Below are 26582 nucleotides of genomic sequence, written 5' to 3'. Positions count from 1 at the left end.
CGTGACTTTACCGAAAGAGCTAAGAATATGAATTACTGCAGTCACGAAAGCTTTAAATCAAAAGTATGTCACTTGTAGTTTAGGCAGAGTGTCACGCAATGACCTTGTTCAGAAATATGACATTCTAAATATTCTCTGACATTTTTACACCAATGCTGTTACCAATGTTGTTTTGTTTTCGTTCGTGTTAGTCAAAAATTGGCATTTGTTAATTTTGAAAGAGATCACACAGCACTCAAAGGGATATAGATTGATCGGTATCAACAATCTCTCGGAATAATTTTATGCAGTGATTTAATTCCGTGGTGTTTAATTAGTTTGTCAAAAAAAGAGAACAGCTCGATCAATATCAGCAAATGGATGCCCACAAGGATAGAGTGTTGTGATATATATAGCGGTGAAGAAAAATGTAATTTCCATGCTCAGAAATTCAAGTCTGTATACACGTTTCAGCATAAAATGTTAACCCAATATGTGATGCGACTATCAGATTTGCAATCAGTGTAAGATTGCAGTGCCATTTGAGAGTCTTCTGCAGATGGAAGCCTCGTGCTATAAGTCTCTGGAGAGTCCTTGAACAATAATGTGTCACTCTTGTACAGCCACTCCAGCTCCTGATGTAGCTATGTCGGAGTTCATCTGTTCCTTCGGAGTGCATGTGGCTTCACCCTACATCCTCTGGTATTACACGTACTTGCCACTTGCCAGAAATGTGTTTTTCACGGGTAGATGCTGATGTGCCTTCAATCGCCCCACCTCTCTCCATCCGGCAGTATAGGTGAGCATACAGCACGACCGGCGTGAAGTGTGGGTACTCTGACCTCGTCCAACACATCTGGCCAGTCAAGTCAAGCCTGGAAGTCGCAGTCAAGTCAAAGTGATTTCCCGTTTAAATGATCAGTCGGGCTGTATGTATGTTTGACTTCCTTCGCACCATACGTAGCCAACATAAAAAAATAAGTTCTAGAGAAATTCGTTTTCAATCTAGATTTAAAAGGCCGTGCTCATTTCCCATTTACAGCCCTGAGCCAGTGGTGCAAATACCACCTTCCTATGGTGGTGACAAGTCTTATCAATAGAACAACCACTGTTAATGAAGTGGTATTCATTTTACTTACCCCTGAGGGATGATGGGCTGAGCCAGTCCCAATCTAGGATTTGAACTCAGAACCTTCCAAAGGCAAGTCGCTTGCTCTACTGCTGAGCCACCTGGCCAGATAGAACAGTGGCATGGCAGAGGAGGTCGAATACCCTTTTGAGGAGCTGTCTATCCCTCGAGTGGAGGCCCTTTCCACAGCAGTGGTGTTCGCAAGCAGCTGCAAGGCTACACTTTTACCATTTACCGATGCCATCAAGTTTCAAGTGTCATAAATGTACAAGCCTGGCCTTGGACAGCGTGAATATTTATTTGCACTGCAGTTTATCTACAGTATCAGTTTGGGGACACGTGGCAGGTTAAATCTTTGATCGGGTACCAGCAATCGGCCCCTGCAGATTGTTATCCATCGGTGATCTTCTTCTGCAGGACAATCCACAAATGTTTATATTGCCCAAAGGGATTGTGAGGGCACAATGCAATCATCCCCAGCAATAAACAGAGCGCGCCACGGCTATCTAGTCATTACCGTGCTGCTCCACAGAGGCTGCTGCTCATGTGCGTACTCACATGTTAGACGTTAAAGTAGCGCAGACTTCAGTGGTTTCCATAGTTTGGGTTACATGGCCACAGTCACACTCGTAGCTTGTCTTTAATTTTCCAATCATGAAGGAGTTGTGCACATCGGCCTGTTGATGTTCCAATGCAGTTGATGGTTCCACCGGTGTCTCAGCCCGGTCACCAATGATTGCTTAAAAAAGACAATCCAATAAATGTCGTTATGCTCCTAATTTGGCTACATGTCTCTGATAATTAAATTATTGGTGTGCCTTTCATGTGATGAGCATTACTCTCATACGCAGCGGGTGAGAAAGTGCTTCCTCCTACTGTGTGTACCAGCAGTCGCTTGTGAGGGATCTCAGAGGTAGCTTTGAGATATATATCCATTCGCCTGGGCCGCCCTCCAACAAGGAATTGCTACACTGCTCTGTGATACATCCAAACAGATCGCACAATCGGATTAAAATTGGTTTTAAAAAAGATATACGAAAAATGATCAATACATCTTTTTGTCAGCTGATGATGATAAAATCTATTGCTCGATTCCGGATTGTTGATAGCCTAACAGCCAGCTCTAGAAATGAAATAGCTGAGCCACAGATGACCTTTGACTTGTATGTTTGGTTTGCAAGAAGTTTGTTCAACCCTCCTGGCCAATTGTACTCGTGAAGGGGTGTGTCACCGTGAGGCACCACGCTCGTCCTTCACAGCTGGCCTTGGCTGTGCACAGGGTTTTTGTTTTCATGGTTAAACAACAACAACAACAAATTATATAAGCAAAAACTTAGACTTTAATACGTTCACTTCATTTATATCGTGTAAATACAACTAACATCGTATACAATTAAATTGTAGATTTGTGTTAAACGTTTGACTGTAAAATATTTCACTGATCTATCGTATAATTTAAGACATTTATTTGACATTTAAATATAAAAGGAAATTTTTTATTTATTTATTCGCCTTTTTTAGCTTGTGACCCAGATCTCTCTTGCGAAAGAGATGTGCAGTGTCTCATTCGGCCGGTCATGAATTAATATTTGTACGCATGAACACACTTGTTGTGCATCTCATTTTTGACCAATGTCAAATTCTCAATGGCTCACTTGAGTCATTCAGACCTGAATATTACAGCCGTAGCCAGTCTTAAGCGTTCTACATTTTTATTTCAAGCGAAATTGTGCACACGTTCACGATGCCAGCTCGTGTGCTGGCTTTAAACGTATCGTGGTGCCGTTGTCGTCTGAAAAACGTTATGAGAGGTCAGACGTGTCTTTCTTTTTCAAAAGTTCACTATCAATGCGTACACTGGGGACTCGGAGATACGGTCATTGCAAATGTGGCTTGAGTGATGAATTTCAGAAATTAAATCAGCTGAAGATCACAATCACACCTTTTTATCGATTGTGCCTAATGTCTTGATGTGTGAATAACACCTGGGTAATGGGAGACCAGGGTACTGAGCAAATACAGCAATACAAACCAGTAAAATACAGAACCACTCGCCTCTATACCAGGCGAGGTAGTTAACATTTCGCCACCCTAGCGCCCAAGATCCGTCTCCCACGATCCGTGCTCAGTCTCCCACCGCCCGCGCTGAGGTCTTCCTCTTGGTTGCTGGGCGGTTCGTGCAGATTCCTCCGCAGCGCTACACCCGTCCCGTAAACCGGCCCTCCACAATCCTGCACACACACACACACACGTGTCTTACTCAGCACAACCTTTTTATGCCTAATCACATCTACAACGTGAATTGAAATGTGTGTGTGTTTAATAGTGACAATCGTTTTCAGAATCAGAATGTTTTTTTATATTTATCCTGGAGAAATCCGATGTCCAGTAGGGGGCGGGTCAAAAAGTTACAACAACAAACAATGAAAAAAACCCAGATAGGAGTGCAAAGTATAGGAGGGGTAAACAAATAACAGCTAAATAATTACGTAAAATAGATAAAGCATATGAGCTCAAATTGCATATGTACAACAAATCCCAAGGCAGCAAAACAACAGCAAAAAAACAAATCCCAGACCACATCAAGACAACACACAGTCGTTAGTTCTATCAAAATTGAACTATCGATACATGGCGAAGGATGAAAGTTACAAATCACATTTGCAAATGCAGTTGCATGCAGCACTGATCTTCTGCTTCGGGATATTTTTTTTGGGATGAACATTTACGATGTTAAGGGAGGAAACAAGGTTGTTCCAAAACGTTGGTGCTGCGGCGGCAAAGGCTTTGTCACCTAGAATGAGCAACTTTCTATGTTGTAGCAATTTGCAGCCATTAAAAACAGCTTCATTGGGCGAGCACATTTCCGCACGTTTATCACGCACATACACACGTAAATATATACCCAGCCGTCCACTGCAATTGCGCGCAGAGATTTTCATATTTCGCATTCGTTTTACGCATTTGACTCGTGTGCTCCAGATTGCAACGCAAGCCGTGCTCTCACACTGCAACAGCTGAATGTAAAATTTAGCGCCTGCTGTGGTTGAGACCCGTAATTCGAAGGGTAAGTCGGGAACATGAAATTTACCAGGTTTTTAGGTGCCATTCTGTTACAGAATGTAAATTAGTGGCATTTGTCAACATCGCTGGCAGGGGTGTAATGACAGTGTCCGAGTCGTGCACCAGTCCTGGCAGGTGTCGTGTTTCTCTTTCATCAAAACGATTTTTTTGGAAAAAAAAAGTTATGCATCAGGCCTATGCCAAAACAGTCTTCACGTGTTGATAAAATCAAAGGGGTGTTATTGACACATGATCCGATGTGTTTCATGTTTAACTATCTTTCACAGGGTATAGGATTGGGGGATGTTTTTGCTTGGGGAAATTCTTCATCCAGAATTGAATTTATCATGGTCGGCGGTGATAATGATCTAGATTCAAGTGAAATTATCCATAATAATTATTTTCTTCATTTCATCAGGAAACACTCACGGAGTCTTACGACTCTCTCAGGAGGATCCTGCATTGGTATGTTTGGCCAGTTCCATGAATGAGCCTTTTGCTTCATGTGGAGGGGAATGACAAGAGTGCCGTGAGGAAATGTATACATACGAGGGATGAACGCTCAAAACTCAGCATGGTTAGACTCAAGAATACATTGCTTGACTGCCATTTCCTTTACCACCTCGCAGCCCTAGCCTATAACCACCTGGTATTCAGATCTCTCTTATACGTACCAATCAAGCTTCACCCTATTTAGCTCTTGAGAGCAGATGCAATCATTAATATTTGGTCATAGGTGCATACATGTAATGTTTTGTGAGTATATGTCTTGAAAAACACGATTTGCTTTGGAAGGAATATCTTAATAGTGTTGATGTTTGCATTTTGCATTGGGTTAGTGAGTTAAAAGCACAGGCAAGAGGTCACCTAGGCCAGCAATGGTATGAACTGATGACGTAGGTATCATACGTGCAATGGCAATAAATTATGTTTTATTATCTTCGATTTTTCCAGATACATTAATGCAGTCCGTGAAAAATGTGAAAAGCGTTAGCCACTTGCCACTGTGGCATTTAGCAATCTCGTGAGATTCCCACCACTGATATAAGAAGGTCGTTGAACTGAGCCAGATGTGAAAATGTTTAAATCACGATATACAGCTCATAAGGTGAAAGCTAACCATCTTAAACATTAATTAATAGAAGCAAATCCAGTTATGAATTTCTGCATTACCCCTCCGATGCAATTGAACAAAAGTGGCTACTAATCCTATGCCGCTGAATTTGTCATTTAGTCTGGTTTCTCCATTCTTTCCCCAAAAGAGTTAAAACCGTATAATTATTTGAGAGCTAATTGCCACATTCATTTAATTTGAGCGTACAGAATATAATGACACATTAAAGCCTTTTTGTCCTCTAAATGGCAGGAGAGGCAAATGCGATGCAGCATATAAACCAAATAAGGAATTCTGAAACATCACCTGCCATTGTTGTTGGGAATTCCAGCAGTAGATAAGTTGTATGTTATACCTTAAGATGCCAACATCAACGGAATAATGAAATCACAGGACTATAGATCCCAGTGAGAGATGCAAATGAGCATTTCCTCTTGAAACAACTGCAACGCTGGTACGCTTCATTATAATAATTGCGCACTTTTTTCTGCACCAAAATCTTGCAGACATGAAAGAAGGTGCAAGTGCGTGGTTTATATTTGATGCACCATTTGTGCATTTTGTACAATCTCTGAAAAGATAAAAATATATATAACGCTAAATTGTTGAATGTCTGCACATTCACTTCGGCCGTAGAGAAGCAATACTAATTCTGTAGTTTGTCGAAAATCTTTGGGGCGGATGAGGGGAGAGTGAAAATGGTCAGTCGCGGGTTGGTGGTGACCGCAGGCGCGTGTACAGTAACCCCTTGGTATTCCACGGGTGTTATTCGGAGAGAAAAAAGCATCCTCACGTGAAGAAATGATCATGGCTACATCGTGACACAGCGGTGTTGTAAAGATGTGCATTTCAGAGGCCTGTGTACATTTAAGACTGATAATCAGTTTCGAAAAGAAAAAAAAAATCGACAATGTTCCTCCCACATTTGTTTATCTGTGAATGCAGTGTGACCTTAATTTGTTTTTTAAATAAGCCACGAAGCTTCAGCGGGCGGACTTGCGGCCAGCTGCGTGCCAGTCTCGTAGCTTATTCGTAAACAAAGGAAGGCCCTTGCTAAAATGAAAAGACACAATTGTAAAAAAAAAAAAATCTCATGATGCGATTGAGGGGGCGCACGCTGCCTTGGTGGTTTAGCATCATCTTAGGCACCATTACAAGTCTGCTGAATCAAGCAACGTAACACAGAATGTCGGTTTAGCCCGTCGTGATGAAACTTATGGGCCACCCAGCGTTCCGTGCGTGGCTTCATGGTCCTTGAGTAAATAGCCCAAAAATGTCTTGTTGGTAGCACCTAGTGTGGCAAATTCTTACCATGATTTTCTTTAATTAGTTTACTTCTAGATCACAAATATATACACATGATAGCAAGGTCACTGTTGTAACTGTTTCTGAGATAGATTTTTGTAAAATAAGGGGACCATAGTCTCCATAAACATGGAACATTGGCATGTTTTAAAACCATTGGCCGAACGTTCCCATGTTTACTGCGGTATGTCACCTAGAGAATACCGGTTTGAGCAGTAAAAACTAGAACGTATGTGACATGAAACATCCACGTGATATGACAAATATAGAGAGTGTATCAAACAGAGTATGTGCCAACCGCACTAATCGCACCTCCAATTAGCACGGTTGGGTACGCACCGTGCGAAAGACATATACGTACAACTAAGCTTTCTGCCAATGAGAGATACTGCCCGGCCGGATTACTGGTGGCGTTTACCACCGCAGGTAGTACCAACCCACCTCTTTGACTCATGCTCTGTTAACAACTCGTGGCCTATTAATGAGCTCCGGACGGTTTAACCAGAGGCCACCGTATTGTGCTCGCTGTCGTGCCCTGCCGCAGGGATGCAAGTGCTGGAGTGGAACCGAATCCCGCTGACCGGGAGGACGTTCGAGGAGGTGCAAAGCATCCTGAGCAGACACGACAAGGAGGTGGAGATCTGCGTCCGCCTGTACGTGCCGCCGCCGTCTCGCGGCCCTCTCCGCGCGGGCGCTAGTGGCAGACGCGACGCATGCTCGGCCTACGGGCCCAGCGGCTGGAACCACGGGCAAAACATCATCTCTGGCCTGGGGTGATGAAGTCACTGCATGTTGCAGCAGCATGGCTAAAATAAACGTGGGGTTTTTTTTTTTTTGCAATCGCCAACGGCGACAGCACGTGTGCCGGTGTGGCCCTTTTGCCAAATCCACTGCTGGATGAGGGCCTTCCCCCATGTCACGCGGGTCATTTGTTAGGAGTGCGTTCACCATAGTGCACCACGCTGGTCAGTGCGAAGATCTGTGAAGGCGGGGAGTATATACATTGAGTATCGTGCAGCACAGTAATGGATGTTACTGCGGTGCTCCGGCTGCTGACAATGTAGCCCTGCAGAAAATCCACAAAACCCTCTTGAATGCATGCTGGTTGGTTGCCCATCGAAGCCGCAAGCCAGGATCCAACTCCACTTCCCACAAAGTGGCATCCATTATATCAGCCCTGGAGAGATAAGGGCCAAAGTCAACCACGAATGGAACAGGATGTGGAAATATATACATATATATTCGCTTTAGCACTTTAAAATATACACATGCACAGCAATATGCCTTGTATATAATGCTGCATATCTCTCGGCTTATTTGTATTACAAAAGGAACGGTCATTTTATTTATTACATGAAGAAACGCAATAAACTTTGGGCCTCGGTGTAGACTAATATCTACTATTCCCGACCCAAGATGTTGTTGCCTTGAGGCTTACACAAGGATTGAGCAGCCTTCGAAGAAGATTAGAAAAGCTAAAACCTGGCAAGGAGTGTCGATCAATGTCTGTGCTGATGAAGGGTCCTTACACTGCAACGCTTTGGCACTCCCTCTGCCCGGCGGAGAGTTGTAAATGAGGGCGCGTTAAGAATGGGGCCATCCTTATTAAAGTGCCGTCCGTAGTACACCACAGAGGTAAATAACCCCAGATAGTTTAATGTAGTATTAGTATTTATTTATCGATGTTACAGGAGGTGTGTGTGTTAAATAACTGTATATTCAATGCTGTATAGTAGGGGTGGAGCAGTTCGTCGGGCAAATCGATGAACTTCAGCAATTCAAGGTCAATGTTTGATTAACGGATGAGTAATTTTATATACAGTATATATTGCAGTGAATGATAGTGCCTCCTAAGTAGCTGCAGGGGTGATGTCAAACCATTGCGTGCAACATTTATGAAGCGGAATAATATGTATCCTTACACGATCCAAATCATATACCATGAGCTTAGGAATCGGAATTTATTTATTAAATATTGCATCCTTCAACCCCTACTTTATGGCATTTATCTTGTGCGCCGAAGCAAGTTATTTTTTTTTTCATAAAGAACATCTCGTGATATCCGAATTGGCTGCCCGTACGGCATTTTTACAGCAACAACAAAATCCCGTGACCTCCTGAAAAGAGCAAAAACAAAAACATCCAGGGGTTAAAGGGATGTCATCGTAATTTACTCCTTGTCTTACTCCCTGCAAAAATGCTGCACTCTTGAATGTCAATTCGGTGAGTGATGAGCCCTATTTTGTGGAAATCGCCTACAGTGGAACAAAATAATGTGTGTAGATCTGTGTCCTCGAACAGGGACCTCAACATGCTCTCAGACCTGGAGAACCCTCAACGCCTAGAGCTGCAGGAATATTCCAGCTTGAGTAAGTAAGGTCTACGCATCATCTCACTGCCCCTTTGGGATTCTTTGTCGAAATCAGAGCCATAGCTTTTTTTATTTTTTTTTACACTTGTGACACCCAGAGCCAATTGAGCAGGAGATCTTAAATGCTATTGAAATAATAATAGTTGTCCGACTCGCATCTATACTTTATTAACGGAGGTGGTCTAAATTAATTCACCGCGTGCAGTTCCGTCGTGTAGTTGTGGAACGCAAGTAAAGAGTGCTTGACCTGTCCAGTGGTGGATCGTCGTTCGGGGGCCCGTTGAAGCCAGGTCCCACCAGTAAAAAGCTGAAAAGGAGAAAACCTTAACAACCAACTCATTTCGAGGATGACAAACTGCAACTGTAGACCCCCCTCCCCCTGCCTGCCACCCCCCACCCTCCCCATCCATCCCCCACTTCCCCTCCCCCTTCCTGCCCCCACCCCAGCAGGCTTCCCAGGGACCCGCCAAAAATAAATTTACAATCCACGCTGCCACCAGGAGCTGTGGGCAAATCCATATTTTATTTAGTGTCTGTACCTGGTGTGAGAAATATTAAAGTGATTATATGGTGTAATTTCCAGAACTTTAGTAATGGAAGACTCGGCCAGGCCCATTAATAGAGTTCTGCTCATTTGGCTGTGTCTGGGAAGGATTCCCTGTAACAATGTGTTTGTTGGTCTGCTGTGCTGTCAGTGTGGTGTCCTCTGTTTGAAACTTGTGTTCATTGTTTATTCTAAACATCAGTTCCTGAGAGATACATGACCTACTTTTCTACCTTGCCACGCAGACCAATTTAAAACAAAATATCCAAAACCTGCCGTCAACCTTCGCATTAGAGGATAAAAAATGTAATAGCCAGAGTTCGTATACCGTACTGGATGAATCATCCAGAGTATACCGGATTGAATCACCGTTATATTGACGATATTTTTTTTAGCTATACAGATTAAGAGAGAGAGAGTTGATATCTTAAAAACGAGCCGTGAAATTAAAATAAAATATGCATCAACTCTGTGTACTCAATGCGCTCTTGAAAGGCCGGACCTTGAGTCTAAAGGTGTCCCTTTGAGCAGTGGCATTGTTGATCGAGGTCTCATCGTTGCCCCTGTGGCTTTTGCTGTTAAGCAAACAAAAAGGACTCTGGCTGATGTGGAAAAGACCTATCAACTACCCTCATTCCATTGATTGGCTTTGAATTACATCTGGGGATAGGAGCCTCCTACTCTTCCTCCTCATAGCTTTTTTTGTTACAATTGGCCTGCAGTGACTGGTAGATTTGTGTGGCAAAATTCTAGAAATGCCATGTGGTAATGATGAATCATGGAATCGCTTTTATTACAGATTAAAGGTGTTTTAAATAGTTTCTTGCCAGACAAAAGTTATTTTCACTTGTATGAATATAAAATGCCTTCAGTTTTCATCAAAATATTACTTTTTTACTCATGATGTGCTTTATTTGCTTATGTCATTAAATATTTTTTCATGAAAGGATGGAAATAAAATGCCTGGAAAGACATCGATATTGTGCCATGAGTTTAATATTATATGCAGTGTTTTCTATTAAAAAAGTAATTGGCAATGTCATACATATTCCCCGTTCCTATTCGTGATAACTTACAATAAATAACCCTCACTTTGTGCAAAAATCACACTTTGTATTAAAATACCACACCACGTGTCCCAAATGTATGTACTGTATGTTGAATTTCTTTCGCACCGCGCATAGCCAACTGTGCTAATCGGAGGTGCGGGGGAAGGACAACAAACTAAACACACAAAGCAGTTCTAGAGAAATTAATTATCACCCGAACACCATGTCAAACCCAAAAAACAAACTTGCACTTGCAAAAAAACAAGTGGTTCTATTGATTAAGGTCTGTGCAATTATACCATAAAATGAATCAGCTATGAGTGCGAGTTGCTAATAACAGAGAGAGAGATCACTTAGTCATTCGAAACTCTCAACTCTCTCAGAGTAAAATCAGACTCTCAAACGCATGTTAATTAAAACTCTTTTGTGTAACCCAAAGCAGTAATTCAGAGCAGTATCACGCCGTGTTTGGCACCCACCTTTTCACGAAGGTGTGCCAGGATTGTTACTTCAATGTGCGACTGGGCTCGACTGTTGAGCGTACCAAAGGCGTGGTTGGCAAGGACTATCTTACAGAGACAAATTGAAAGGGGGGGGGGGTGGAGCTTCAAATCCACAAACCATGCCGCGTTTGGTTCACAGCATCGCAGCGCCAGAGGTCGCCGGGCGTGGACCCCAAGCAGCTCGCGTACGAGCTGCGCAAGGTGGCGCAGTGTGCCGGAGGAGCAGCCGGAGCCACGGCGCAGATGGACGGCAAGACCTTGATCGTCATCGGCACGGCCACACCCGCGGCCACGACGCAGCAGCAGCAGCAGCATCTACGGGACGGCCTGTCGGCCACGTCGAGCCCCAGCCGACCTGCCTCGCCCGCCAGCGGCAGCAAGAAGCGCCACTCCAAGGCCAGTGCCTCCCTCTTGTCTCCCGTCCCTCCTCGTGTGACTTCTCGCCTGTGGCATGATCCACAATTCTAGCCTCACCTGTGGCATGATCCACCCTGCCAGTCTCACCTGTGGCACGATGCACCCAGCTAGTTGTACCGGCGCGTGCGTGTGTCGCGCGTGCGCGCGTGCATGCGCATTTCTCCCAATGTACAGATGCTCCGCGAACAGCACCTGCCCCAAAGATATGTGGAAGCCATGCAGGGGATCGTTGTCTTTGTGAGTTTGCATGCTCCGGCCTTCACGGGCGCTCGCTAATAGCACTTGCCCCCAACAGCCTGCGTCGGGGTAGCAAAACTACTTGATTCCCAGCCTGCTGGATCTCCTCCACTGTTTGAATTGTGCTTTGCGTCGTCGTCAGGGCCTAATGTGAGACCTTGACCACGTACGTAAGCGTGGTCTAGAATTTCCAAGCTGGGTGGGGAGGGTCGGGGATGAGTGGGGGTAGGGGGCTTTCACCCTATTACTGCCTGACGTCGGCACGGAGGAATAATGGACTTTAGCCCCCCCCCACGACTAAAAATCCATGCATGAGATCGGTACAACCCCGGGAAAAAAATTGTCTGTGTTGTGATGAACAATGCCTTTTTTTTCCACCACCACTAGCTATGATGCATTAAAAATGTACCACCACGCTATAAATAGCGGGAGCTACAAAACAACCAAAAATATATAATCGTGACGCGAGGCAGGGCTTCGAGCCGGCGTCGTTGCCACATTAACGTTGCCCGCCCGGTGTCCCATCCCTCCGGCTGCACAGCGCCTTCACGCAGACGGCGTCGATTTGTCCCTGCGTAACAACACCGGCAGGGTCACGGCGTCGCCCCTTCCCTCCCCTCGACCCGGCTATGCCCCCATCGCCATCTTCATCCCAACCCCTTCACTCCCTCCCTCACCGCTGCCCACTTGCAAAACGGTGGCATCATCCATACCATGAAGAAAGCGAACACCTTATTGAGATCGCATTGGTTGGCACCTATGGGAGTATATCCAGGCCGCATGGATGAGATTCTCTTGCGCCGCCACCGGGCTCACAGCGCCGTGAAAGTGCAGTCCCGAGTGGCGTTTGCATAACGTTGATATCCTTCAACGTCATGTATTTATTCAGCCTGCATTTAAATGGATATGAAAGTTTTGCACCATATCAAGTGTTTTTTTGCGAAATAAAAAAATTAGCCATTGGTCATGAATTATCAGGCTTGTTACACGTTCAATTTAACCCAAGTGGATGTGACCTTGCTGCTGACAGATCCTCAAAATGCGATTCCTTTCATGTGCTGGTTCTGTTCTATGTGTTTACCATCGAGAAGAGAGTTGAGAGGGGACTATTTGTAACGTTGCATACGTTTAGACAATAAAGATAGTCCTTTTCGCATGGAAAAATTACAACTTTGGGAGCCTCTCTTTGTCATGGAGTCAAATGTTCATAGGTCTGACATGGTTGACGTTTCTTTTAATAGGAATGCATAAAGTTGGTTGATAGAAATATACTCACTCATTGTTTTTTTCGGTAAAGTCACGTATGTAGAAATACAATAAAATTATATTAAAACCAAAAACAATCACGACGTTTCGATCACAACGCAAGCGATCTTCATCAGGTGTCAAGAACAAATCACGGAGGTAAATACAACAAAAAGATGAGAGACGAGAATTCAACAAACCTGAAAAAACATTATGTGAAGCACATCCAGTCAGGCCAACAACACAGTTAGACACTTCCTGGCAGACCACGAATTTCAGAAGAGTGTTAAATTTCGTGTTCAACCTTTGGATTGCACATACCAGCATAGATAGAATGAAAAAATACGAGGTACACGGTCAGTAGAAATACATATACAAGTCCACCAAGAGGTAAGGAGGGAGGAAAGACGGACAGGGAGGCAGAGAGGGGGGGCCGGAGGGATGAACAGAAGCTTAAATAGGAAATACGGTTGGAGGGGGGGGAGGGGCCAGAGCGAGAGCGGCAGCTCAAACACGCACATCTTACACGTACAAAACGGCAGCTCAAAAAAGGACCACCTCTTGTAAATACAAAACGGCAGCTCAAAAAATGACCACCTCTTGTAAATACAAAACGGCAGCTCAAAAAAGGGCACATCTTATCTTGTGGAGGAGAATAGCTTTCACTTAACAAATCTGTGCCCGCTTATCTACGGCACAACGTCCGCAACAAGATATCCCACACTTGCGTGGCCAATGTTCCGTGTTCTGTGAGCAGCAAGTGGTTTTGGACTGCCAGAGTTTGACCACCTTTAGCACAGCCGGATGGTTTCACCCGTGGATCTGAAATCTCTGATTAATACACTCGGGAAGCGATGTCACATTACGCTGCCATTTGTTTTAACGCAGCACCTTCCCTCTGACAACGTGCAGTCTTAAAATATCCCCGGGAATATTGGCAGGGTCCCAATTGCTGGGCATACAACACCGTGTTGTGTCATCGGTCATGACGATGATCTGTCAGCCTGCACGTTGACTTGTGTGCTCATTTCATCTGTGCTGCATTTAATTCATAGGCTGTGTATACGCTGTGAGTTAATGTAAACAATAAACTTTTTACTAACACATTTTTGAAAGTTTTGATATTTAAAGACTTATGAGCTGGGAACTATATTGTGAGTTTTTACATAGCCATTTGATTGTGGTTTATCAGTGAATTTATGCATCATGAATAAGTAAAAACAAAACAATAATTAGAATATTCTGCTTTAATTATTTACTTCATGGACCACATCAGAGAACAACGTTTAGATTATGTGTTGAACCAATTTTAATTCTATTGTTCCCATGGCGTTTCTATTTATTTATATGCCATTGACGTTTTGTGTATATCGCATCACACAATTTTTTTATTCTAATGCATTATCTGATGCACAGCAGAGACATCAAACTGGTGAAGAAATTTCAATTTTTCAAATCTGCAGTGTTACAAAGTATTTTTTCTTCGAACTGATAATGGATAGAGATTGCAATTTCTTCAGTGAAATGTTATATTGTTCTATTTGATTGCAACAGATCGAAGTTACAAAACCTTCTCATCCAATTACTGGGGAGATTCAGGTAACTGTTTTTTTTTTTTAAACACTTTTTTTATATCCATTCGTACTGAATTCCATGCTACATTTTGCTCTGTGCCTATTCGTGGCAAAGTGCAATAACCAAAATGTGTACCATGCTATAAAACCCATGTTTTTGTGTGTGCCGTGTGCTCACAGGAGCGTACAATGAGATTCACGTTTGGTGGCCTCATGCCCCTTGCCCTCTCCTTGTCCCATAAAATCTAAAATGTTAATTAAAAACTCTTTACTTTTCATCTACTTTATTTCATGTACTACTTACCTTTCTCATGCTGTTCATTGCGCACGGTTGCAATTTACTCTGCTCACTCGACGTCGGCCGCGGAGGGCGTGACGGGTTTATTTTCTCATCCCTGTTTCTCCGTGGCCGCACCCCCCCCCCCCCCCGCCACTGTTACCGCTCCCGTTCCGCCGTGATGTGCACCGATGCCCACTTTATTGAGGGCGACATTGGCACGTAAAATGAAGATTGATTGAATGATGATTGTCCACCTCCGTGCAGCTGCAAATGAGCTTTGACCGCCACTCGGGAAACCTGATCATTCACGTCCTGCAAGCGCGGGGCTTGGCACCACGTGACAATAACGGCTTCTCGGACCCCTTCGTCAAGGTGTACCTCCTACCGGGGCGCGGGTGAGTCCCATCGGCCGCCCTTTGAAAAATACACTCGGCCAAGGCATGAACACGTGCCCCCCCACCTTGTAAAACTGAATGCCCTCACAAGGGGAAAAGCGGTTGCTCCTGGTAGATGTTACGTGTAGTGCGCTCCCTGCCTCCGCTCGTAATGAATTCGTGTGACACTTCGAAAGAGAGAGCGATGGGAATTAATATTGCATGCGGTGCACCTTTGCGATGTGTGATTGCTGCTTGACCCCTCTGTCACCCACAAAAACGAGGCAATAAGGGTGAGGATGTAATTCCGCCGTCTAGCCTGCTAGGGATATATTGAACAAAAGAGAGTCGTGAAACTCTACTGCCGTTTAAGATTTTTCTTCCCAGAAGTTTTTTGTTTTTTTACAGAGCTCAGCTTCGTTATCAGAATCTTCAAATCCACAGGGCAAAGATCTGCAGATTACTCACGACACACTCTGAGTCAGTGCATGTATAGTCTCAGCATGCTGCACTGCACTGCTGCCTCACATTAAATGAAACACAGCCGCAAGCATCTCATGCTTTGTTCATTGTCTGAGCTGAAGTGCCCGGTGTTTGTAAATGTGGCTCTATTTTGACTTGCAATTGCTTTATTAATGTGTCTGTATCTTGCTTTCCCCAATGAAAGTCTGTTAGGATTAAGCATTGGCAGATCAGTGTGGTCACTCATGTAATGAGGTATTTCCATTCCCATTATTTGTCCTAATTATCGATGACAATGGTAATTATTGCAGTAAATTCCATCGTGATTATGACCTGTAATCTATCCTTCATTCTGCCAAAAGCCATCTGTGGAATAACACTGTATGGCACATATGTCATTAAATATAGGCCTGCAATTATACTGAGGCGCAGCATGAGGAATACACATCTTGGAGAGCATATGCAGGTTTTATGTGTGTACGTATGTTGTATTGTTTATGTTTGTACGTATGTTGAACTTATTTTGCACCGTACATAGCCAACTGTGCTAATTGAAGGTGTGGGGGAAATACAACGAACTAAACGGATAAAAGCAGTTCTACAGAAATTAGTTTTCCATCTAGATGATTTAAAAGTGCATAGCTCCAGTGGCTTCCTAATATCAGAAGGAAGAGCGTTCCAGATGGCCGCAGAAGTGCATCTGTAAGTGTGCGATGCAGTGAGCGTCTTTGTTTGACGGTTAGCCAAAAGCCACTGCGAGGATAGCCGTAGTTCACATGATGGTGTATGCTCCTTGACGAGATCTGCAAGGTATTCCAGTTAGAAACATGCTGATGATTTATAAAAGGCAGGGGGCTTGGGCAAGACTTGTCGTAAGAAGGTATGATGGCCAATAGTCAACATCAATGATGTAGTGGCAGCCGAAGGGGGAGGACACTTCCAGAGGGAACGTCCGCCGAGGAGATGGAGCAAAGAGATCATTTGGCATGCAGGAGTCAGATGGATTGTTTTATTGTGAGATTGTGAAAGATGATGACGTTCTGGGGGAGGCCTTTGACCAACACTGGATAGGCTATGGGGCTGATGATGATGATTAATGATTTGGAGCCATTGCGTTTCTCCATTGGCTTGTCAGACAGCTGCAAGACGCAACAGTTTCTCCCTCTGCGTTTTCAGGTTATGGTCTCTTGTGGGTGCTAACGACTGGGGTTAGCGCGTGGCGAGGGCTGGATGCCGTCCAATGAAAGTTTAACGAGGCACCAAGGGCAGACGCCTGTGATGATAGCTGATGATAACGAGTGTGTTGTTTTAGTCAGCCGTTTTCATTTTAGTTCTGTTTAACCAGAAGTTATGACTCTATATTAATTTGAATCATCATAATAACGTAGTATTCCACCTTTTCTAGTATTCCCTTTCTCTTGGTCATACTCGTCTGAACGTCATCGCCTCTAGACGGCACACCGCGATTCACTCTTCGAATGAGACAGCACCGAGGCTTAACCCTATTTGTTTGTCACGTTTGTTATTATAGTCTCATTGCCAAATGTCTGCGAACCTGTTTGAAAGCCACGTGCCTGAAAGTCCACGAAATGTGTGTGGGTGTACAGCTGTCCTCACTTTGCTTTGTTTGTCTGTCCCCCCCCCCGTCTCACCTGGAAAGTGTCCTCTCTCGAACTTGTTTCTCTGCTTGTCTGTGCGCTGATGCTTTGATGTGTTGATATTCTTGCTTGCCCCGTGCATTCTGGGATATGCAGTCAAGTTATGGTTGTCCAAAATGCCAGGTATTGTTTGTTTCTCCTTTTCATAATATTCTCAATCTGTTTGCCCTTGCGTGTTTGCATGTGTTTGTGTATATATATACACTGTATATATTTTTGTTAATCCAAGGCCAATTACGTAATCATTTGGTCAGAATTGTGAGGGATCCATCATATTTGCTCACTCTTATTGAGTTTCAGCTTATCGGTGGACAGGCGTGTGTGAAGCCACAGCCTGGCTTCAAAATCGGCGGCAGCATGAGCCCAATCGAATGCGTGTTGTCCCGCGGTTCTTTCTGACATCCCATGCAGGGGCGGCCCGTCCACATAGGCAAACTGGGTGGTCGCCTTGGGCACCAATTTAAGTGGGGGGCGCCACATTCTAGGGAAAAAAATACGAATAAAAAAATATATACATAATGAAATAACGAAGATGTCATTATTTCAATTCTCGTGCGCGTACAAAGGGAATATAAATGATAATTAATTTCTCAACATTCATGATAATTTATTGGTCGGACAGATGGATGGACGGGCAAACCGAATAATGATGCCTCTGTTTAAGAAAAAAAATCCACTTAAAAAAACATTAAACGGAAGGGGCAAAATGTTTCCCAGTTTACCAAAAAACCTCAGCCTGGATCTGCCCTTGGGGTTTGAGGGTGGGAGCGCCGATTGCGTGGTTCGCCGTGAGGGCGACAGTTGCTGGCAGCTCCTCTAGGTCCGCTCCTGCTCCCATGACTACGAGTGACTGGGCTTTCATCCGAGGATAGAGCAGTTTCGAGATGAAACCATCGTAAGGGACTTATCTCCACTAATGGAAAAGAGAGCGATACCACTCATTTTAATTTTACAATATTCCACTGAATGTAACTCACCTGCGCTTTAACAAAGAAAAATACATTTTCTGGTGGCATGGTGAGTGAGCACACTGGACTCCTAATCCAGAGGTCGCCAGTTCAATTCGATGTTCCAGCCCGACAGTTGAAACAATGTAAAACTTCCTTAAATTTCTTCCCCCTGCTATTGTCCACCCAACAGTATAAATGGGGCACACACCACAGTTGGTTGATTGGCAGGTCACGTGCGGTGGAGTAAAGTGTGGGGACTTCCGCGTCTTCCAAAATATGTCCGGCCAGCATGACAGAATACGTGAACACCCTCCAGGGGAGGGCCTCTAAAGCAGTGGTTCCCAAAGTGTGGTCCCCAGACCACCAGTGGTTCCCGACGGTACTCCAAGTGGTCGAACATTAACGAATATGCTACTCATGATAATTAATTAAAAAAATGAAGTTAGGTAAGTCACCCTAATTAAACTACCCCAGCCTTAATACAGTGAGGGATAAAAAAGTATTTGATCCCCTGCTGATTTTGTACGTTTGCCCACTGAAAAAGAAATGATCAGTCTATAATTTTAATGGTAGGTTTATTTGAACAGTGAGAGAAAGAATAACAAGAAAAAATCCAGAAAAACGCATGTCAAAAATGTCATAAATTGATTTGCATTTTAATGAGGGAAATAAGTATTTGACCCCCTCTCAATCAGAAAGATTTCTGGCTCCCAGGTGTCTTTTATACAGATAACGAGCTGAGATTAGAAGCACACTCGTTAAGGGAGTGCTAATCTCAGCTTGTTACCTGTATAAAAGACAGCTGTCCACAGAAGCAATCAATCAGATTCTAAACTCTCCACCATGGCCAAGACCAAACAGCAGCTTGGTGAGAAGGTGACAACAGTTGGTGCGATCATTCGCAAATGGAAGAAACACAAAAGAATTGTCAATCTCCCTCGGCCTGGGGCTCCATGCAAGATCTCATCTCGTGGAGTTGCAATGATCATGAGAACGGTTAGGAATCAGCCCAGAACTACACGAGAGGATCTTGTCAATGATCTCAAGGCAGCTGGGACCATAGTCACCAATAAGACAATTGGTAACACATTATGCCGTGAAGGACTGAAATCCTGCAGCGCCCACAAGGTGCCCCTGCTCAAGAAAGCACATATACATGGTCATCTGAAGTTTGCCAATGAACATCTGAATGATTCAGAGGACAACTGGGTAACAGTGTTGTGGTCAGATGAGAACAAAATGGAGCTCTTTGGCATCAACTCAACTTGCCGTGTTTGGAGGAGGAGGAATACTGCCTATGACCCCAAGAACACCATCCCCACCGTCAAACATGGAGGTGGAAATATTATGCTTTGAGGGTGTTTTTCTGCTAAGGGGACAGGACAACTTCACCGCATCAAAGGGACGATGGACGGGGCCATGTACCGTCAAATCTTGGGTGAGAACCTCCTTCCCTCAGCCAGGACATTGAAAATGGGTCGTGGATGGGTATTCCAGCATGACAATGACCCAAAACACACGGCCAAGGCAACAAAGGAGTGGCTCAAGAAGAAGCACATTAAGGTCCTGGAGTGGCCTAGCCAGTCTCCAGACCTTAATCCCATAGAAAATCTGCGGAGGGAGCTGAAGTTTCGAGTTGCCAAACGTCAGCCTCGAAACCTTAATGACTTGGAGAAGATCTGCAAAGAGGAGTGGGACAAAATCCCTCCTGAGATGTGTGCAAACCTGGTGGCCAACTACAAGAAACGTCTGACCTCTGTGATTGCCAACAAGGGTTTTTCCACCAAGAACTAAGTCATGTTTTGCAGAGGGGTCAAATACTTATTTCCCTCATTAAAATGCAAATCAATTTATAACATTTTTGACATGCGTTTTTCTGGATTTTGTTGTTGTTATTCTTTCTCTCACTGTTCAAATAAACCTATCATTAAAATTATAGACTGATCATTTCTTTGTCAGTGGGCAAACGTACAAAATCAGCAGGGGATCAAATACTTTTTTTCCCTCACTTTATCTAAATGACCTCCCCCCCCCCCTAGTGAAACAAATAACGTAATGGCTACATTAAAACATTATATTTTCCGGTAATTAGATTAATTTAGTATTACTGGTGTTTAGAGAGGAAAGTGAACGCGTTTTGTCATCAGGGGTGGGGGGGGGTCCGCGGAAATGTTTTGCGTCGGCAGAGTGGTCCAGTGGGGCCAAAAAATATTTTGAGATACACTGCCCTTAGAACATCTTCTTCCGATTACGGGCTTACTGACAGCAGTGGCGTGATACAAATCTTTGGCGAGCTGCACCTGTATCTTGTACCCTACTCACAACGGTGCATTAGGTTGAAAATTCACCTTCGCCACTTGCGCCCCGGTCTTTTGTGTTGGTTGTTGTTTCAGTCGAAACTGCATGAAGCGTTCGGAAATTTTTTGATAGCTTTGAACGGTTTGAAGTCGGCGCTGGATATTATCACATCTTCCGTAAGAACAGTTGTCATCTAAGCAACGCATCCTTACATCACACCAGTGGGCAGAAGACAAAGACGGGACACTTTTGAGACGAGCACGCTTCAGATATAAGCATACTTGGCCTTGCTCCCTCCCAAGGGGATGTGCTTATATCCAGCTTCTACCACATCACAAACGACCGAACCGTGCAGGGCATGCTGGTTTGGCCGTGACCCTGCGACCTCTCCGTGAACTACAGCTGGAGATTAAAAATCAGGAGCACGACCCGGCGCTGAGAATGCTCGCAGATCTCTTGGCGCCGACCAAACGACAGTGCTGGCCTGGCTTTGGACGCTCTTTGCAAAGTGTCACTGCTGGAAGGGAGGCCGCAATTGACCATAGTCCAGCACTGGTAGCAAGAAAAATATTGAGCACAATGAGCGGGGTTGCGGGTGAGCGTGGTTATCAACCATCGCAGGCTACAGACCCTCATGACACATGATGACTTGGCCCCACGTTTGGCTTGGTGTTGCACCTGTCCAGGCAATGGCTCAGTTCTAGGGTAATATTAATAGGGGGGGGGGAAGAGGGCGTGAATGTGAAAGTGTCAGAGTTGTGGAGGAGCATCCCTACATGTGCATGCATTTAATTTGACAGCGTGCCTTTTGGAGGGAATGGCTGAAAACCTTTTTAGCCGAAATACTGTGCCATTTACACAAAAAATAACCCGCAATTGAGCCCAGCAATTTAAGTCAGGTAAAAAGTGAAATGTGTCTTTTCGTATGACACCATCCTGAGCAAGCTAATGGGTTTTTTTTACCAATTGCCTCAGCCTATGTTTTCCTGTCTTCTTTGATTAATAAAAAGATGTATCCGTTAGCATTTCTCCAGTTTGCATGCAGAGAAATAAATATATTAGTCTGAGAGATTGCTTTATTTGTTTACTATGGTGGTGGGGAGTGTCGTCATTTTGTGAAAATGTATGCCACGTGGGGCATTAACTGCTCGGCGTACTCTGTGAGATTATGGGGAAATTTGAACCATTTCGAGATACGTACGAGTGTCTGCCGTTTAACGCATGGGCGTGTGCGTGTTTCAATTACCTCTCAGCAATGCACAGGTTATAAAGGGCAACAGTGACGATAATGGATTGTAGATTATAATTATCTTAATGATACGATTATCGTGCTGATTATCATATTCGTTAGCATGATAAAGGTCATTGTAAAATGTGCAGTGAAATTGACGCAAGGGGCTTGTATTGTACTAGTTGATCATGATGGAACCTCATTGCTCCAAACTGTGTTTCATTTTAGAGTTGAATTTGTACATTGAGAGCTCTCTTACTTTCACCCCTTGGAAGAATGCGCATATTTGTCGAAAGTATTTGGCATCTGGGTGAGGTTAATGAATTGATTGACATCTTCCAAAGAGTAGCGCTTGCCAGCTGCTTAGCCGTCACTGGAGAATTATAGTCGGGCAATATATATAATGTGGAATTTTCCATGGTCTGATTTCGAAAAATGTCAACCTCAAAAGCAATATGAATGGGTTATTCGTAAATAAGAGCAAAACTCCAATAACAGTGTAAGCAACAGAACGACTATGACTTTTAATAAAAAAGAATAAATCTGTGCACAATATCACGGCTGGTGCCAGCCTAGTGTGCTAAGTGATTGCTGGTCTATTTTTCATATGAGCCTGGCCTCTTCTTGCCAGAGGAGGAAGAAAAATGTTTAAATTCAGTACGTACGCAATCACAGCCACTGTTGGCATTGTCTGGAGCGCGTGCGAAGCAAGCTAAACCGAGGGGATGAATCAAATTATGAGACAACAGTAATGTTACCGGTGCTCTGCTGCATTTAAGGAGTATATAATTTCACTTCCAGAATACTGATGAAGTGCTAAGTCCGACGAATGCGCTCCGTTTAAAGTGTTTAAAGTGTTGCTTCCAACGTGTAGTCACCTTTTCCTCCTTCGGTGGGACCCCCCGTATGGTTTGGGGCAGCGAAGCCCGTCCACCGTCTTTATATCCCCTGCTTTTCATAACCGGCTTGGCTTACGTTGACGGCGTATATACGCATCACGTCGCAAAGCGATGCGTCGGGCCCGCACATTGCCTCATTACAAATAAATGTTTAAGAAAAAGTGTTTTGCCGTTCGAAATTCACCGAAGCACGGTGGCTGCCACCTGTGCGTGTGGGCCCTGCCAGTTCAGAGAACAAGAGAAGAACAAAGTACATCCACAAAACACTGAACCCAGAGTGGAACCAAACAGTCGTCTACAAGAACATTATGCTCGATGAGGTACGTGTGTCAACACAGAGTGCTGCCCTGCTCGTTTTAAACATCTACCCGTTTAAAAATTAAGAGGTCATGTCTTTTTTTTGTTCATTTGGTGTTTTAGTGGCCCCATTGTGAATCCATCTTTTTTCCTGTTCACAAAAAATATATATATACACAAGCCCCCACGATAGCTTCGTAGGGGTGATGCACGCCCCTGGAATTGTCCCTCCGGGTTCGCGGCAAGCTCTCTAATTTGAGCGCGATGCTGAGCCTTTTGGCAGCGTGAAAACATGGAGAACCATTCGTCACGGGACAAACGACCGCATGTCTGTGACTGCTGGCTCGACCTGCTTGCGAGCCAAAGCAGCGTTTCATTTGTCTCTTCTGGACAAATACTGTAGCAATACTAATGAAGCCTTCAGCTGGTTTTGAAATAAGCGTTCTAGCTGACCCAACGATGTTATTACTCTCAGTATTTGGTGCGGTAAGTGCTGCCACCGAGTATGTGGGTCAGACATAACTTTTAGGGTGTCTCAGAAGTCATTCTATGATATCCACCTCCACAGAATGTTCTTTGATAATGGGTGATTGTTCTGTTCTGCACAAGTTCCGAATGGATTCTTCCTCACACGACATTGCACTGATCGCACAATCTGGATCGAATATCAGATGGAAAATACTTTTTTTTATTTCCAATACATATGGTGAAGTGCATTCAAGCGTAACGTGATGATCGGTATCGATAGATGAAGAGTTCTAACAATGCATGATTAACATTGAAATATCCACGACGGGGTCAATACTCTTTGCGTAATGAGATGCATTCCTACCTCAAGTCATGAAGTGTCAGTGCCGTTTGTGTGATCGCAGCTGAAAAGGAAAACACTGGAGTTTTCTGTCTGGGACTACGATCGATTCTCCTCCAACGATTTCCTCGGCGAGGTATGAGAGTGCTTACTACTGTATTTTTAAGTGGATCAATTTCATCTGTGCCTTTTGCATTTGGAAGTTAACGGCCTAATGAAAACCTGTAGTTTTGTATATTAAACATGAGCAATGGAAACTATTTGGTAATGGATGCTGCTGTGGTGTGATGGTTAGCACACCGGGCTTGCAATCCAGAAGTTATGCGGCAGTTGAAACATTAGGGGGAGTTTATTAAATCCTCCTCGCCCCTGTCCACCCGGCTGTATAAATAGGTCCACCACCATTATAGATGATCGGCAGGTTACGTGTGGTCAGATAAAGTCTGGGTACTCTCACCTCTTCCAAGATTCCTGTCCGGTCTGGAAGAGTAGGCCACGTACCTTCTGGAGGGGCCCTCTGGAGAACCCTCTAACGGAGACCTCTCCACCAGCGGTGACAACACTAAGCAATTGCAGGGGCTGCACCTGTAACTATCATTTGTAATTGTTCTCTGTGAGCTTCCTCGCCTCCTTCGTAGGAGTGTTGACGTCACGAATGTCGATGAACCAATGGCAGTCACGCGCTAGTCTCTCCGCGTCTAAAACAAGAGCAGATTGTAAATGCGATGGCAATTGCAGCAAAGCGAGGTGTACCACTGCTGGAGCGACTGCCACAACGCAGACGTGTGCGTACGGCGGGACATTTTCTTGTGACCTCGGAAAATGCATCCCCGATGCGTTGGTGGCGGTTGTGGTTCAGCGAGATTAGCGTCGACCGTAATCGACGTGGCTGTGTCTGAGAGCGACGATTCGCGGTTCACGCGTGCGCGATCATTTTAAAAAAGTCAGGAAATCCAATGTCTGTCAAGTTTTAATTAGGCCCAGAAGCGTGGCTGAGTTTTGCTGAGCCCTAAGCCAGGCCGTTTTATTATCACCTGAGAACAGCTCGGGCCGACGTGGAGTGAATGTTAATTTGTTCATCGTGCTCAGCGATGCTGATTGTGCACAGAGCCGTCTGCAATAACATGACGTGAACTCGCCTACAGTTCTCCAGTATTCGGTTATTCTTCAGGTGTATTTATGTTAATGACACCAGGTATATATATGCAGTGGCGAGATGTGAACTACCTCGCCTGGTCTAGAGGAGGTTGTGGATTCAATCCCGACCCTGACGCCTGCTGTATATTTGGAGTTTGCATGTTCTCTCCGTGGATGCGTGGATTTTTCTCCCGGTCCTCCGGTTTCCCCCCCTCTCCACCCCCCCCCAATTTTTTTTTAGAAACGTGCGTTTAGAGTATTTGGCTGCTATAAATTTTCACGTGACGATAAGCCACTCCGTTGAGCTATCACTTGTGGCCAGGTCGCTCTGAAAAAGAGCTATACAGCTCAGTGAGCCTTACCTGGTAAAATAGAAAATAGTTTAGTTGATATTGTTATTTATATTAGATGTGTAACAATCACCCTAAACACCTCCCCGCCCACCCCTCAAACAAGATTTAATACATTATAACAACTTGGGATCACAATTACTGTATTGTTTTAATAATTAGATCACGCTTGTCTTTTTAGCATCTCATTTGTATTGTTTCTCATTTGGCTGTAAGCCAAATTTGTTACATATTCATACAATTTGTCGAATAACTTCCACTTATTATTGCACACGTGGTGTATTGTTTTCGTCACGAGCGCAGTGGGATGTGTGTTAATTGGTGATTTGATTAATTGTTACGTGCCTGTTGTGCTAAGCAATTTAACCGAATTACTAATCTCCGTAATTATGATTTTCCATAAATCTTCGTTTCTGAAACGTCATACATTTGGTTACTTATTATTTTATTATGTTTTCTATACATCGACCTTGATAGTGAGTGAGGACCCCCCCCCCCCCAAGTCAGATATCAAAGGGTCGAGGTGTTTTCAAGGACACTGATGATGCTGGCGATAAAGCAAGTGGCTTCACCCACACCCTGGTTGGCATTCATTACAGTAAAAAAAAAATTCCGCCAAGAAGCTAACATTAATGGTAATATATTAAAATAACCGTTGATACATCACCCATTATTGATAATTATCACCAGCTTGCTGTCTCAGAAATGAAATGTGTGTGTGTGCATTAGTCCATTTAAATGAAAGTGCACACTTTGGTCTTGTCATACGTTTACAGCTCAGGCCCAGCCACTGCGGGAAGTCTTTAAATTAATTATGTATGCCTGTTATGATCTCTGCCGACACACACTGATCTCCGTCGTGGCTTCGTACAATGTACAAATGCAAATTCTGTTTTCCCAAAATGCTCATTATAAGTATATTTGAGTTAACATTTCAGAGCAGGCAATGAAAGGTTGTTGATGGCCCAACAGCACGCAGCACTGCAGTAAACGTGACCGCACGGAGCTGGTACTGACCTCGCCCAAGGCCCTCCCAGCAGAGCTACCTAATTCCTCTTTTTCCAGTGCACAACAGAGCCAGCCCGGCATGGTTCAGGAGGCACCAGTTTGTTTTTTCCACTGCAGAAGCCTAGCCATGCCACCGACGTCATATACCCCAAACGAGTCCGAGTCACATGTGGATGACGGGGTAACGCTCTGTCCTAACTTTACCGACTGACGTCACATGCAATAAACTCATCGTTAGACCTGCCCTTAGCCCAGCTTACCCCGAACCAAATGCAGATGTCCTGTGAGGCCAGCTAGCAT

General features: G+C 44.3%; 1 protein-coding gene across 5 annotated transcripts in view; it reads left to right on the top strand.

Moving 5' to 3' along the window:
- Window positions 1-26582, top strand: part of LOC116942380 (protein piccolo) — a 179815-nt gene that overhangs the window by 117578 nt on the left and 35655 nt on the right. For 4 of the 5 annotated variants that reach the window (XM_032954211.2, XM_032954213.2, XM_032954210.2 and 1 more), the window contains exons 11-18: window positions 7135-7243; window positions 8874-8959; window positions 11197-11453; window positions 14511-14555; window positions 15075-15205; window positions 17401-17427; window positions 22909-23002; window positions 23852-23923. In XM_032954211.2, coding sequence (XP_032810102.2) covers window positions 7135-7243; window positions 8874-8959; window positions 11197-11453; window positions 14511-14555; window positions 15075-15205; window positions 17401-17427; window positions 22909-23002; window positions 23852-23923 — 821 coding nt within the window. The remainder of the gene's footprint in view (window positions 1-7134; window positions 7244-8873; window positions 8960-11196; window positions 11454-14510; window positions 14556-15074; window positions 15206-17400; window positions 17428-22908; window positions 23003-23851; window positions 23924-26582) is intronic. The other variant, XM_032954212.2, reaches the window with a different exon arrangement.

The sequence above is a fragment of the Petromyzon marinus genome, chromosome 14 (assembly GCF_048934315.1).
Source record: "Petromyzon marinus isolate PM22_M1 ecotype Great Lakes invasive population chromosome 14, UKy_Petmar_22M1.pri1.0, whole genome shotgun sequence".
Lineage (NCBI taxonomy): Eukaryota > Metazoa > Chordata > Hyperoartia > Petromyzontiformes > Petromyzontidae > Petromyzon > Petromyzon marinus.
Note: the sequence above shows the minus strand (reverse complement) of the source record. Positions and strands in the feature narration are given on the sequence as shown.